Source organism: Chiloscyllium plagiosum, unplaced genomic scaffold (assembly GCF_037043375.1).
Source record: "Chiloscyllium plagiosum isolate Xiang-an unplaced genomic scaffold, Cpla_swu_hap1 HiC_scaffold_13, whole genome shotgun sequence".
Lineage (NCBI taxonomy): Eukaryota > Metazoa > Chordata > Chondrichthyes > Orectolobiformes > Hemiscylliidae > Chiloscyllium > Chiloscyllium plagiosum.
The window spans coordinates 81,541,671-81,556,544 of record NW_028270151.1 but is presented as its reverse complement, the minus strand read 5'-3'; the positions used below and the strand labels follow the sequence as shown (position 1 = coordinate 81,556,544).

The following is a 14,874-nucleotide window of genomic DNA, read 5'->3' as shown; positions in this document are numbered from 1 at the left end:
GTTTCCTCCAGGTGCTCCGGTTTCCTCCCACAGTCCAAAGATGTGCAGGTCAGGTGAATTGGCCATGCTAAATTACCCATGGTGTTCAGGGATGTATAGGTTAGGTGCATTAGTCAGGGGTAAATGTAGAGTAATGGGGAATAGATCTGGGTGGGTTACTCTTTGGAGGGTCAGTGTGGACTTGTGGGGCCGAATGGCCTGTTTCCACACTCTAGGGATTCTAAAAAAGAACAGTTTTTGGGGGCAACATTTGAGAACAAATGCAAACAATGCTCTGTCATGCTATTAGCCAATATAAAGATTTAATGGTGCATAAAGGTAAGATATCATATTGTGCATTACTTAAGCACAAAGAACGTTTGAAGCAGGCATTGGAAAGTAAAATGTAATCTAAAAGAATGTTTGGAAAGCAGAACAAGGAGTGGGCAATTGTTGCGGTGCATGTGTGTATTATTCAAAATGTGAATGGATTGCAGAATTCGATCCTGGGGAATGGGCTTTGTGGGAAAGGTGACTTGAGGGATGGACTTCAGTGGGAGATTTAGGATACTAGAGGAATAGGTTTGATGGAAGAGTTAGCAGACTGGAAGAGTAAGCATTGGTAGGAGAGCTAAAGAAATATAAGCTTCAATGAAAAATTTGGGAAACTGGAAGAATAATGCTTTGATGAGAAAACTCAGGTTACAGGAAAACAGAAGTAGTACTGATGTGGGAATTTAAGGGATGATTTAAAATTGAAAAGAATAGGCTTTAACAGGAGAGTGAGGGTACTAAAGAACAAGCTTTGATAACGGAGGCAGACTGAGGCAGAATTGTTAGAGTAGTAGAAAAATGAACTTCAATGGAAAAATTAGGGTCTTGTAGGCTGGAGATTTGAAGGGAGGGCGAGGACACTGGCTTGAATGGGCTGTGGTGGCAGGTTCAGATACCAGAGCATTGAGGTTCAAAAAGCCAAAATGGCCATAACTTATTCTAAACATGTTGTAATTGTTGATGTAATCTCTCTGTCTCCCTATCTCTCTCTCTCTCTTTCAGGTCGCCCCTCAAGCAAAAAAGATGGTTTTTATGGGGATGCTGGATTGCGAAGTGGTTCATCATCACCATCTGTAGAACTGGACAACTACAGCTATATTTAAACTGATACCCAGTCAATTCTTTTGTTCATGTTGATTCTCACTGTTTTTTTTGTTGGAGTGTGAGGCATCTTCCCTATTTTTCTATCAGTGCAGGGAACTAAATACTTTTGTGAAAAGTGCCAACATTAAGCAACCCTGGGCCAGAATTCACACAGACCCTTTTTGCACTGCCAGGATAGATGTGATTTTTTTTTAAAAAAGTTTATTCTATCTTCGAGACCGTTTATCAAGCACTCTCACAGAACAATGTTACATTTCCCCAAAGTGGGGGGCATCAGAATAAAATGTTAAAATTTCTGCCATTGAGCTAAACCACTCTGAACAACTGAAATTACATGATCATCAGAATTATACAGATGTAAATCAGCTTTGTGTGCTGAAGCAAGAAAAGATAACTTGACGTTTCAGTAATCACCCACACTCGTCATTGCTGTTTTAAATTTAGCAGAGCTCATCACCAGGTTAGTCTTGTGGTTTCCACTCTGAGGGGAGAGGTATCAAGTTGACTAGAATGCCGAAAAACACAGCAGGAAGTGTTAAAGCCAGGGAGAGGGATGGCTCCAATACTGTGTCAGAAGATATGTGGAGAGAGTAGCAAAATAAGCTCAAATGCAATTAAGATGACTCACTGAGTCAGGTTGTGCACTGTGTTTGTTACTTTTATATAGCTTGAGAATAAACTATTTTGATGGAAATAAATGAATCTGATCTAATGTTACTCTGTTTGAACACATTATTGTGAAATAAAGCAACGGTTTGGTTTCAGTCTTACCTCATCTAGTAGTAGCCCGGGCTGCTCCTGGAGAGATTGAAGAAATGCATGTATGAAAGAAATGAACATTCTCTACACGGTAATCACAAACATGTTATGGTGCTGAAAGAGACCATTTCGTCCATCGTCAAGAAAGCATGCCAATACCTATATGTCCTCAGGAGGCTAAGGAAATGTGGCTTGTTCACAATGACCCATACTAGTTTTTATAAATGCACCAGCGAAAGCATCCTTCTGAATGCATCACAGCTTGGTATGGCAAGTGTCCTGCCCAAGGCCACAAGAAATTACAGAGAGTTGTAAACACAGCTCAGACCATCATGAACACCAGCAGCCCATCAATTGATTCCGTCTACACTTCCCACAGCCTCAGGAAAGCAGCCAATATAATCAAAGACTCCTCCCACCCTGGTTATACTCTCTTCCACCCTCTTCCATCAGGTAAAGGATACAAAAGTTTGAAAACACATACCAATAGATTCAAGAACAGTTATTTCCCCCCAGTATCAGATGTTTGAATAAACCTCTTGATCTTTCTCTGTACCTTCTCTGTAGCTGTAACACTGTATTGTGCATTCTTTTCTATTACCTTACTTACATAAGGGATGATTTGCCTGGACAACACACAAAACAATACTTTTCACTGTATCTCAGTACATGTGACAATAATAAATCAAATCATGTCTGTTTCAGCTCTCCAAATGAGAATCATGATCTATTACCATTTTCCAACCTAATTCACACACCCTTGCACATTATGTTTATCATTTTTTTAAAAATCAAATAATCATTAATGCACTCTCTAATGCTTCAGTTGATTTATCCTCCACCTCATTTTTAGGCAGTACATTCCAGGTCTGAACAACTCATTCTTTATTTTTTTTTCTCTCATGTCACAATTGCTTCTTTTGCAATTCATTTTGAATCTGTGGCCTCTCATTCTTGTTCCTTTTACAAATGGGAACTATTTTTTTCCTATCTATTCTGTCCAAACTGTTCATAATTTTGAGAATGTGTATCAGACCTCCTCTTAGATTTCTTGTCTCAAAAGAGAGCAGTTCCAATCTGTCCTCAGAACTGAGGTGTCTCATCCCTAGAACCATCCTTATGAATCTCTGCTGCATTGACATCCAATGACCTCACATCCTTCTTATAGTGTGGTACCCAGAAATGAGAACAATATTCCTAGCTGTTAAGTCCCTGTGTTGTGCTCTCAGCCAGTATTATGAGTCAGTAAATCACTCAGGCTGCTTAACACAACAAATTACCCCATGGTCCTCTGGAGGAACCATGGAAAGATCTGAACTGAGAATAAGTTAACTAAATTACCATAATATTCCTTCATCAAACACTCACTTCCTGAATTCAATAGACAGAGAAAGGGTCCAAAGTTCCTTCCACACTGTGCAATTTAGGAGTAGAAGATCAGGTTTCAGTGTTGGTTAACATATTGCATTTTTCAAAATGCAGTTATACCCAGCAAGCAAAGATAAAGTTCATTGTAGTCTCAGCTCCTTATTCGAGAGTTTAAGATGACAGTCACCATACCTCAGGTGAGCTGGAGAGGGCAGGGCCCCCATGGTAATCTCAGCCCATCTAGGAGTTGAACCCATGCTGTTGGCATTGCTCAACCATTCACGCCCCAAACCACTTGTTGATTTCATTCTATTTCAATTTAAACTCCACCAGCCGACATGGTGGGATGTGAACCCATGACCCCTGAGTCTTGCGATATCTAAACCGGTGACATCACCACTATGCGATCGTCTCCTCCTGACATCCCATGACAGAGACAGTGTTGGTTAGATGTAGTGTACACTGTTCCAGGCAGGATCAGGTTAGATCCAGGGTACAACTTGATCCATCTTCCACAAGCAAAGATTCTGAGGTCAGGTCCAATACAAGTTGGATCCAAAATAAAGGTCCTTCTGCACTGCTCCAGAAACACACTCAGATCAAGTTAGATGTAACATAAAACTTTCTCTCTACACTATCTGAACCAACAATCCCAAGAGAAGTATAACACAGGTTAGATACAGAGTAAAGGTGGCATACTATACTGATATTTTTTCCAAAGCAGGTACAATGTTAGTCAGATTCACAGGAAAGCTCTAATACTTTTAGGTGAGATGCAATGGAAATTCGAGAGACTCCTCTGCAATTAGTCACACACCCTGTATGTTTATATTTACATGTGGAGCACTGGCTTATTGCTTCTTTAATACTGCTGTTGAATTGGTATTAATATGGCAACGAGCAAAGTTCCACTTTCCTGGTGACAGTATAGCTAAACAGTCAGCACCACTTCCATCCAAGTGGATACCTGTGACAATTTAGGAGTAGAAGATCACTTTGGGATCTGCCATGGCCAGTTGACCTCACCACAGTCTTGGTCCAAACATGGACAAAAGATGCTGAGCTTCAGAGGTGAGTGAGAGTGATTGCCCTTCGCAGCAAGATGGCATTTGACTGGGTCAATGAGAATTAAAACTCTGCCGTGGCTGGAGTTATACATAGGACAAAGGAAGAAACTTCTGTTTTCTGGAGGTCAATCATATCTATCCTTGGGCACTACAGCAGGAATTCCTAATGGTAGAGTCCTCGGCCTAACCATTTTCAGCTGTTTTATCTATGACTTCATTCCAGCATGAGGTCAGATGTTCACTGATGATTGCATAACGTTCACAATTCCTCAGATACCGATGTTGACCAGGTCCAGATGGAGAAAGACCTGGACAGTATCCAGGCTGAAAAGTAGCATGAACAACACTGTACAAGTGCTAATCAGTGACCATCTCAAATGAGAGAACTAACCGTCATCCCTCGAGATTTTGTGGCATTACCATTGCTGAATTCACCATTATCAATATCCTGGAGAGTTAACATTGACAAGAAACTGGAAAAGTCAGTGACTTATGGAGTACAAGTTCAGGTGAAAGGCTGGGAACTCTGTATCGAGTAATTCACCTTGTGTCCAGCATTCCCTCGAATTTTCTTTGCAGCTGCGCAGGCTTCCTATGTCTGTGTAAGGCAATGATTTCTGAAAAAGGAGTTAATGCCTCGGGTTGACGTGCTGATGTTGATCCCCACATGCAAAACCCTTGGAGTAGCTGCACACACGCAATTTAGATAGAATGTTGCTTGTTTCCCTATTTCCTGTCCACCGTCTACAAGTCACAGTCGGGTGTGTGGTGGTATACTGACTATTTGACTGAAAGAGTACCGACCTAAATAAAGTCAAGCTCAACATCATCAAGGACAAAGCAGTTTGCTTGATTGATAGCTCACAAAACATTCTCAATAATCCTAATGTACAGTGGTTGCTGGGGGTCTTGTCTACAAGATGTACTGCAGTAACTCACCAAGTCTCATTCAGCAACTTTTTCAAACCTGTGGTCAAAACTATCTAGGAGGGCAATGGCAATAGATACATGTTTTAAAAAACCCATCATGTATAGGTTCCTCTCCAAGCCACACATCATCCTGACTTGGAAATATTTTGCCACACCTTCACTGTGGCTGAGACAAAATTCTGGATCGATATTCCGAACAGCAGAGCGGGCATGACTACATCCCAAAGTCCCACATCAAAGCCAGAAGGGAGCTCACCACTGTTAGCGCGGATGAAATGACATCAGTCCGAGCCCAGAGTGCGGTTCAACAATCGGTAACGTTTATTGCTACAGTAACGCCGGCGGAGACCAACCGAGGTCCGAATCTCGGCTGCTCTGCTGTTCCCGCTGCCCTGCTACATATTATATACTTTTAGTTGTCAGGATGTGTGGAATTTGAGGATGAATGGGATGATAGTTCCCCATCATCACTGGAGTAGGTGCAAATACTATGTTTCCTGCCGTCCCAGGAGAGTTGCAGGGCACGCACAATAGGGTGCTAATTGGTTTATGTAAAATGGGTCCGGGTATTATCTGCTTGTGAGGGCAGGGGCTAGCACCCCCCTTTGTTCCCTTGGGGTGTTGGTGTGTATTGGTCTGTCCATTCCTGTCTGGTGGATGCCTGTCCTTTGTGTCAGGGTGGTTCCATATCAATGGGTATGGGTGTGTTTCAGTCAGTCTCTTGATGTGATTAGGAGATGGGTTTCCATATTAATTAATTCCGGAGTTTTGGTCTATGAGTCATGGGTAGTGTTGGTCTAGTGAGGATTTGATCTGTCCCTGTCTCCTATCTCCCGGTCAAGTGGGCGGACCAGCAGCTGCAGAGTTCTGTGGGTTTAAAGCTGCGACTGCTGTTTAAAACACAAAATGAATTCTTATAGTTTCCTGATGTAGGCATAGTCCCGTGGCAAAAGCAGGGCGGCTCTGATGCCCGCTTGCACCACCACTTTCGAAAGGGTAATTATTTGGCAATAACTGTTGGACCAGCCTGCAATTCTCATATCGCATAAATCAATAGAAGAAAGCAAATTGCTTGAACCAGTGTTAAAAGTTCAGTCTTACTCTATCTGTCTACAGTGTCTAGTTTATGCAGAATCCCAACAGTACAGTTAGAGACCATTCAGCCCAATGAGTCTGTATCACCTCTCCAAAGAGCAGTCCAACCAGACCCACCCCATCCCTGTTAACTTCATTTACTATGACTAACCTATCCAGCCTGCACATCCCTGGATACTATGGGCAATTTTTAGCATGACCAATTTTTGGATTGTGGAATGAAACCAGAGCACCCAGAGAAAGCCCACTCAGACACAGAAAGAATATGCACATTACACACAGACAATCGCCCAAGGGTCAAATCAAACCCAAATCCCTGGGGCCCTGACACAGCAGGGCTGAACACTCATATCTTTTTAAAATTTCTCTCCTCTCACCTGAAAAATATGCCCCCTTGTCCTGAAATCCCCCATCCTAGGGAACAGGCATCTGCCATTCACCTTATCTACACCCCTCATGATTTTATAATTCTCTATAAGGTCACCTTTCAACCTCCAATGCTCCAGTGAAAACAATTCCCAGTTTATCCAGCCTTTCTTTATACTCAAACTCTCCATACCCAACAACATCCTGGTAAATCTCTCCAGCTTAATAATATCCTTCCTAAAACTGGATGACCAAAACTGGACACAGTACTTCAGAAGAGGCCTCACCAATGCCCTGTACAACCTCAACATGAACTCCAATATTCAAATGACTGAGCAATGAAGGCAAGTGTGCTAGTTGGTTGAATGAGGTTGAGGGGCTGAATAGCTGACTCCCCTTCCTACAACATTAATTATCTCTGATCCTCGGAATGAATGTGGCATATTTCCATGTACCATCTTTAAGTCTCCATCCATTAATGGCTGCAAGTTGCGTAGACATCAACTACCTCAACACTCAAATACATTCTTTCCAATATCATTGAATGTCTGATGAAGTCCAATTTCTACATCTTTGTGTGAATCCATTGTCAAATGTTGTCAAGTGTGTACAATGTATTGAACTTCCCCGGCACTGTAACAATCACCTGTCAGTAAATGAGAATATCGAGACCTAAGTCGAAGTGGAACAGCAATATAATCAACTTCAAACTGTCTTGGCTTTAACATTTGTCCCTCAGCCAGTATCAGCATTGTCACATGAGGGTTTTTTTTTTGCATTTTTGTGACAACTGGCTGGCGTAAATGGTCGTAGTCTTCGATCACAATAATCCAAAAGCACACAGTTAGTTGCAAAGCACTTTCAGACGTAGTGAGGTTGGGAAAGACGCTACACAAATTCTGATCCTTTTGTTTTAGTCTAGGTTGTGATCAGTGCTAACAGGGAGACGTGCGATTGCCCAAAACAATAATTTTTTGTCGGGCTTTTTGAAAATGCTTTATCGAGGTGTGCACTGATTTGTGCCCTAAGGGATTGTAAATTTTCTGGTAATTAACAATGATAATGCTGTAATGGACAATGCTGTTCAGAGGAGTTATTAATGACCTTGGCAGGGGTATTGTAATTAATCATTTAAGTTTGAGGATGACATGCATATAGGAGAACAGTGCATTTCAATGAGACAGATATTATTGAAGGAGACCTCCAGTCACTTAGAAACTGGACAGAGATAAATAGCGAACACAGTTAATAGAAAATGTGTACAGCGAACAGTAAATTGGAGGATATGAATATAAAATTAAACAACTCTGAGCAAGCTTAGAGACTGTTTCGCTACACTTCAGTGGGCTAATCTCCCAGCTAAAGAAATGAACACAAGAGCAAGTGAAGGCAGGAAAGAACACATTTAAATTTATATTGCACGATTCACAATCTTATGATGATCCAAAGCGCTTTACAGCTGATGAAGTGTTTTTGAAGTGTAGAGTCTGTTAAACTTCAAGGAAAAATGGCAACCAAGTTATACATAGCATGATTCCACGAACAACAATACAATAACGTCCAGGTTATCTGTTTTAATAATAACCTCCAGCAATCTGCATTATTTTGCTTCACCAATGTTGACTAGGATACTGGGGAGATCATAGAAACACAACAGTGTGGAAACAGGCCATTCAGCCCATCAAGTCCACACTGACACTCTGAAGAGCATCCCCTCTAAACTATCCCTGAAACGTTGCATTTCCCACGGCCAATCCACAGAACTTGTACATGTTTGGGTTGTGTGAGGAAACTGTAGCAAACCCACACAAACATGGGGAAAATGTGCGAACTCCACTTAGATAGCTATGTGAGGGTGGAATCAAGCCTGGGTCCCTGGTGTTGTGAGGCAGCAATGCTAACCACTGAACCACTGTGCCACCAATGATGGTGAGTCAGGAGGTGAGTACTCATCATAGAACTCCTAGCTTTAGACCTGCTCTTGTAGACACAGGTTTTATATAGCTAGTCCAGTTCAGTTTCTGGTCAATGGTAACACCACCCCAGATGTTGAAAGTGGAGGACTTTGTATTGGCAATACCACTGAATGGCATGAGGCAGAGGTCAGATTTTCATTTGTTCAATATTGGCATTGCTGACTGTTAGAGTCGTGGAGTCTTCTTCTTTACCCTATTATGTGTGACTTCTGCACCCTAAAGTCTCTTTGTTTAGCAACACTTCCCAGGACCTTACCATTAAGTGAATAAGTCCTGCCCTGATTTACCCTACAAAATTCAACACCTCACATTCTTAGGATAGGAGCTTAGAGCATAAACAAGATGTTTAGTTGAACACACTTGGAAGAGACATTAAACTGAAGCTCCATTTGAAATCCATCAACTATAAATACTCAAATGCTGACCTGCATCAGCATTGGAGATTAAACTTAGGATCTTCCAGTTTCCGGCTGCCAACACTACTTCGGTCTATTCCTGGAGGATTCATGACTTGACTTCCCACCTCTAATTCCCAGCCAAGTAAGTGGGTCTGTTTAAAAACCTCTAATATGTTCATAACTAGTGGGCGGCACGGTGGCACAGTGGTTAGCACTGCTGCCTCACAGCGCCAGAGACCCGGGTTCAATTCCCGCCTCAGGCGACTGACTGTGTGGAGTTTGCACGTTCTCCCCGTGTCCGCGTGGGTTTCCTCCGGGTGCTCCGGTTTCCTCCCACAGTCACAAAGATGTGCAGGCCAGGTGAATTGGCCATGCTAAATTGCCCATAGTGTTAGGTGCAGGGTTGGATGTAGGGGTATGGGTGGGTTGTGCTTCGGCGGGTCGGTGTGGACTTGTTGGGCCGAAGGGCCTGTTTCCACACTGTAATGTAATCTAATCTAAAAATCTAATCTAATCTAATGTACCAAAGTGCTTAAATAAAAAATATGAAAACAACATTTTTAAATGTCCTTGCAATTTTAGTTTCCTGAGCTATTCGGAACACTGTTGAATTGCAATGTAGTCATGATTAACGCAGAATTATTGAAAACTCCAGGGTAATTCTGGAGGAGTAGCAACTTGTGACAGTCAGGTTTCTAGCTGGATTAATGAAACAGGAACAAGAGTTCAAATCCCATCATGACAACTGGGAATTTGAATTAAATGAATTTCCAACAAAAAAGATAGTATCAGTTAACTTCAGCTGCTTCACCAATGACCTGTCCTCCAATATAAAGTCAGGAATGAGGATATTTGCTGATGATTGCACATCATCCTTCATAGTTTGCGACTCCTCAGATACTGAAGCACTCCATTTCTCTTTGCAGCAAGGCATGAACAACACTCAATCATTTGCACTGATTAGTGACAAGTAATATTTGTGCCATACAAGTGCCAGGAAATGACAATCTCCAACGAGAGAGAATCTAACCATTACCCATTGACATTCAATGCCACTGACATTACTACACCTCTCACTATCAACATCGTGCATGTTATCATTGACCAGAAACTAACCTGGGTCAGCTACATAAATTCAGAGTGGAGACTGTGGTGCTGGAAAAGCACAGCAGGTCAGATGGCATCGGAGGAGCAGAAGAATCAACGTTTCGAGCAAAAGCCCTTCATCAGGAATGAGGCTTGTGAGCCAAGGGGATGGAGAGATAAATGGGAGAGGGGCTGGGGCTGGGGTAAAGGTAGCTGTGATTGTAATAGGTAGATGGAGGTGGGGGTAAAGGTGCTAGGTCACAGAGGAGGGTGGAGAGGATTGGTGGGAAGGAAGATGGACGGACGGGACAGGTCAAGAGGATGGTGCCAATTTGAAAGGTTGGCACTGGGATAAGGTGGGGGGAGGGGAAATGAGGAAACTGGTGAAATCCTCATTGATGCTGTGTGGTTGGAGGGTCCCAAGCTGGAAGATGAGGCGTTCCTCCTCCTGGCACTGAGTGGTAAGGGTGTGGCGATGGAGGAAGCCCCAGATCTGCATGTCCTTGGCAGAGTGAGAGGAGGAGTTAAGGTGTTTGGCCACGCGGCGGTCGGGTTGCTTCGTGCATGTGTCCCGGAGATGTTCTCTTAAGTGTTCCGCAAGTAGGCGTCCTGACTCCCCAGTGTAGAGTGCATCGCTCCCTTTGTGGTCTCCTCTACATTGGGGAGACAGGACGCCTACTTGCAGAAGGTTTCAGAGAACATCTCCAGCACCCACACCAACCAACTCTGAAACGTTGATCCTCCTGCTCCTGGGATGCTGTCTGACCTGCTGTGCTTTTCCAGCACCACATTCTCGACTCTAGTATATTCTCCAGCATCTGCAGTCTTCACCTTCTCCACATAAATTCAATGGCGACAAAATCAGGTTGGAAGCTCGGCATGCTGTGGTGAGTATAGGTGCATGAATAGGAAGGGTTTAGAGAGATATGGGCCAAATGCAGGCAACTAGGGTTAGATTGATTTAGGATATCTGCTCAGCATGGATGGGTTGAACCAAAGGGTCTGCTTCCGTATTGTGTAATTCTATCACTCTAGTCATCCCTTGACTCCCTAAAATATTGTCCACAAGACTCAAGTTAGGGATGTGATGGATTACAGTCCACTTGCCTGCAGGGCCAACAGTGCTCAAGAGGTTTAACACTATCTACGATAAAGTACGATGCCCATTCACCACTTTAAAAATTCATGTCCTCCAGCACTGATGCACAGTCACAGCAATGTGCTCCAGACACAAGATGCATTGCAGCAATTTACCAAGTCTCCTTCACTAGCACCTTCCAAGCCTACAACCTCTATCATAGAGTCATAGAGTTATAGAGATGTACAGCATGGGAACAGATCCTTCGGTCCAACCCGTCCGTGCCAACCAGATATCTAACCCAATCTAGTCCCACCTGCCAGCCTCCGGCCCATATCCCTCCAAACCCTTCCTATTCATATACCCATCCAAATGCCTCTTAAATGTTGCAATTGTACCAGCCTCCACCACTTCCTCTGGCAGTTCATTCCATACACATACCACCGTCTGCGTGAAAAAGTTGCCCCTTAGGTCTCTTTTATATCTTTCCCCTCTCACCCTTAACCTATGCCCTCTAGTTCTGGATTCCCCCATCCCAGGGAAAAGACTTTGTCTATTTACCCTATCCATGCCCCTCATAATTTTGTAAATTTCTATAAGGTCACCCCTCAGCCTCTGACACTCCAGGGAAAACAGCCCCACCCTGTTCAGCCTCTCCCTATAGCTCAAATCCTCCAACCCTGGCAACATTCTTGTAAATCTTTTCTGAACCCTGAGAAGAACAAAGACATTTCACTGTTCCTTCACTATGGCTGGATCAAAATCCTGGCACTAACTCCACCCTTTGGGGACGAGACCTCCACTGCGTAATGAGTTTCTGGAAGTCATTGTTTGTTGTGTCTGTATTGTTGCCTATTCAAACAAAGGATGCTAGACATCCAGACCAAAGTGGGTAGCCATGGGCACACGTATGGGTCCCAGCTATGCCTGTCTCTTTGTTGGCTACGTAGAACAGTTGATCTTCCGTAATTACACCGGCACCACTCCCCACCTCTTCCTCCGCTACATTGATGACTGCATTGGCGCCACCTCGTGCTCCCGCGAGGAGGTTGAGCAATTCATCAACTTCACCAACACATTCCACCCTGACCTTAAATTTACCTGGACCATCTCTGACACCTCCCTCCCCTTCCTGGACCTCTCCATCGCCATTAATGATGACCGACTTGACACTGACATTTTTTACAAACCCACCGACTCCCACAGCTACCTGGATTACACCTCTTCCCACCCTACCTCTTGCAAAAATGGCATCCCGTATTCCCAATTCCTCTGCCACCGCCGTATCTGCTCCCAAGAGGACCATTTCCACCACAGAACACACCAGATGGCCTCCTTTTTTAGAGACCGCAATCTCCCTTCCCACGTGGTTAAAGATGCCCTCCAATGCATCTCGTCCACAATCCGCACCTCCGCCCTCAGACCCCACCCCTCTAACCGTAACAAGGATAGAACACCCCTGGTGCTCACCTTCCACCCTACCAACCTTCGCATAAACCAAATCATCAGCCGACATTTCCACCACCTCCAAAAAGACCCCACCACCAGGGATATATTTCCCTCCCCACCCCTTTCCACCTTCCGCAAAGACCGTTCCCTCCATGACTACCTGGTCAGGTCCACGCCCCCCCTACAACCCACCCTCCCATCCTGGCACCTTCCCCTGCCACCACACTGTAAAACCTGCGCCCACACCTCCTCCCTCACCTCTATCCAAGGCCCTAAAGGAGCCTTCCGCATCCATCAAAGTTTTACCTGCACATCCACTAATATCATTTATTGTATCCGTTGCTCCCGATGCGGTCTCCTCTACATTAGGGAGACTGGGCACCTCCTAGCAAGCGCTTTAGGGAACATCTCCGGGACACCCGCACCAATCAACCACACCGTCCCGTGGCCCAACATTTCAACTCCCCCTCCCACTTTGCTGAGCACATGGAGGTCCTGAGCCTCCTTCACCGCCGCTCCCTCACCACCAGACGCCCGGAGGAAGAATGCCTCATCTTCCGCCTTGGAACACTTCAACCCCCGGGCATCAATGTGGACTTCAACAGTTTCCTCATTCCCCTTTCCCCCACCTCACCCTAGTTCCAAACTTACAGCTCAGCACTGTTCCCATGACTTGCCCAGACTTGTCCTACCTGCCTATCTCCTTTTCCACCTATCCACTCCACCCTCCTCCCTGACCTATCACCTTCATCCCCTCCCCCATCCACCTATTGTACTCTATGCTACTTTCTCCCCACCCTCCCCTAGCTTATCTCTCCACGCTTCAGGCTCTCTGCCTTTATTCCTGATGAAGGGCTTTTGCCCGAAACATTGATTTCACTGCTCCTTGGATGCTGCCTGAACTGCTGTGCTCTTCCAGCACCACTAATCCAGAATCTGGTCTCCAGCATCTGCAGTCATTGTTTTTACCTTTTTATCTCATCTCTGTGAGTGGGTGGGTGTGTGTTCAGGATAACTTTGTCCTGTGACAGTCTTTTAATTGTTTTGTCAATCAAGATCAGTTGTGCATGCTCAGGAGTACTCAGCATAATAACAGATTCTTGATTGTTCCTGGCTGAGTGGTATAATATTCAGCCTGGGAAGGATAGAACGTCTCACTGTTTCCACCTTCCATGATTGGAGAGGTAAAAGGATTAACTCGCCACTTTCATTCTCCACACACTCTGCTCTTTGACCAATCTGTTTCAGAACAACCACTATACTGGCAGACTGGGATCTTACACTGTTCCTGGAGTCATCAAAAATGTGAAAATTTGATTAAACTGCTGAATTGCACAATTCTAGCAAACTGCATAATTCAGTTTAAAAGCACATACACATAGGTTTATTCATTAACGAGAAAATAATCACTTACAGCCAATAAGCTGTTTTTAACCAATTGTGAAAAAGAAACATGAAGTGTTAGGTTTTAACTCCTTAACCTAAACTCTATTCCTTTTTAAAAATATTTTCCAGACACAACCCAACAGATTCATAGAGACAAGACACAGGTGTTGTGGGTGCGGGAGGGAAAATAGTCAAAAAAGCACCGTTCTGGCATCAGTCTGGATCACAGTTTTCAATCAGCTGCTTTCTTTTGACTGCTTCTGATTCTTTGCTGGTGACCTGAGTTTGTTGATGTACTGATTCTCTGTCTTCCATTGAATTGAGGATTTGCCCTTTCAGCACCTCTAAAGGTGACTTTTCTTTTCCCTTTTCCTGTTAATACAGAATTTGCAGCAAGAGCAGTTTACTGGGAAATGGTGAGTCACAACAACTCTGAGGAGATTTTCTGTTTATTCTTCCTGCAGGAGAGAGAGGGAGGGAGGGGGAGAGAGAGAAAAAGAGATTTAGGTCCTTTTACATTTACAGACTGAAAGCTTTTCTATTGTCTTCATGGAAGGCCGTAATCATTTGCCCAGGACAAATCTTATATTTTGTTTCATAATAGTGACCTGGTGGTATAAAGATGCATTGTCCATTTTAACAGGAGCCACTTGAGGCATGACTCATGAAGGAAACATGCTACACTTTTTAACTGAATAGCTTTACTTAGCCCAGGATGATAGTATTTTTGAATGCAATATTTGCATATATTAGTAAGCAGTAATAAATGACTTTTGTGA

The 14,874-nt window shown here is 43.8% G+C and overlaps 1 protein-coding gene across 4 annotated transcripts in view; it reads left to right on the top strand.

Annotated features, from left to right (window-relative positions):
* The window catches only part of ankmy1 (ankyrin repeat and MYND domain containing 1), a 96,139-nt gene extending 94,290 nt beyond the window's left edge, over positions 1 to 1,849 (top strand). For all 4 annotated transcript variants that reach the window (XM_087993848.1, XM_043701792.2, XM_043701791.2 and 1 more), the window contains one exon: positions 1,036 to 1,849. In XM_087993848.1, coding sequence (XP_087849974.1) covers positions 1,036 to 1,136 — 101 coding nt within the window. In that variant the 3' untranslated portion in view covers positions 1,137 to 1,849. The remainder of the gene's footprint in view (positions 1 to 1,035) is intronic.
* Positions 1,850 to 14,874: the final 13,025 nt, after the last annotated feature.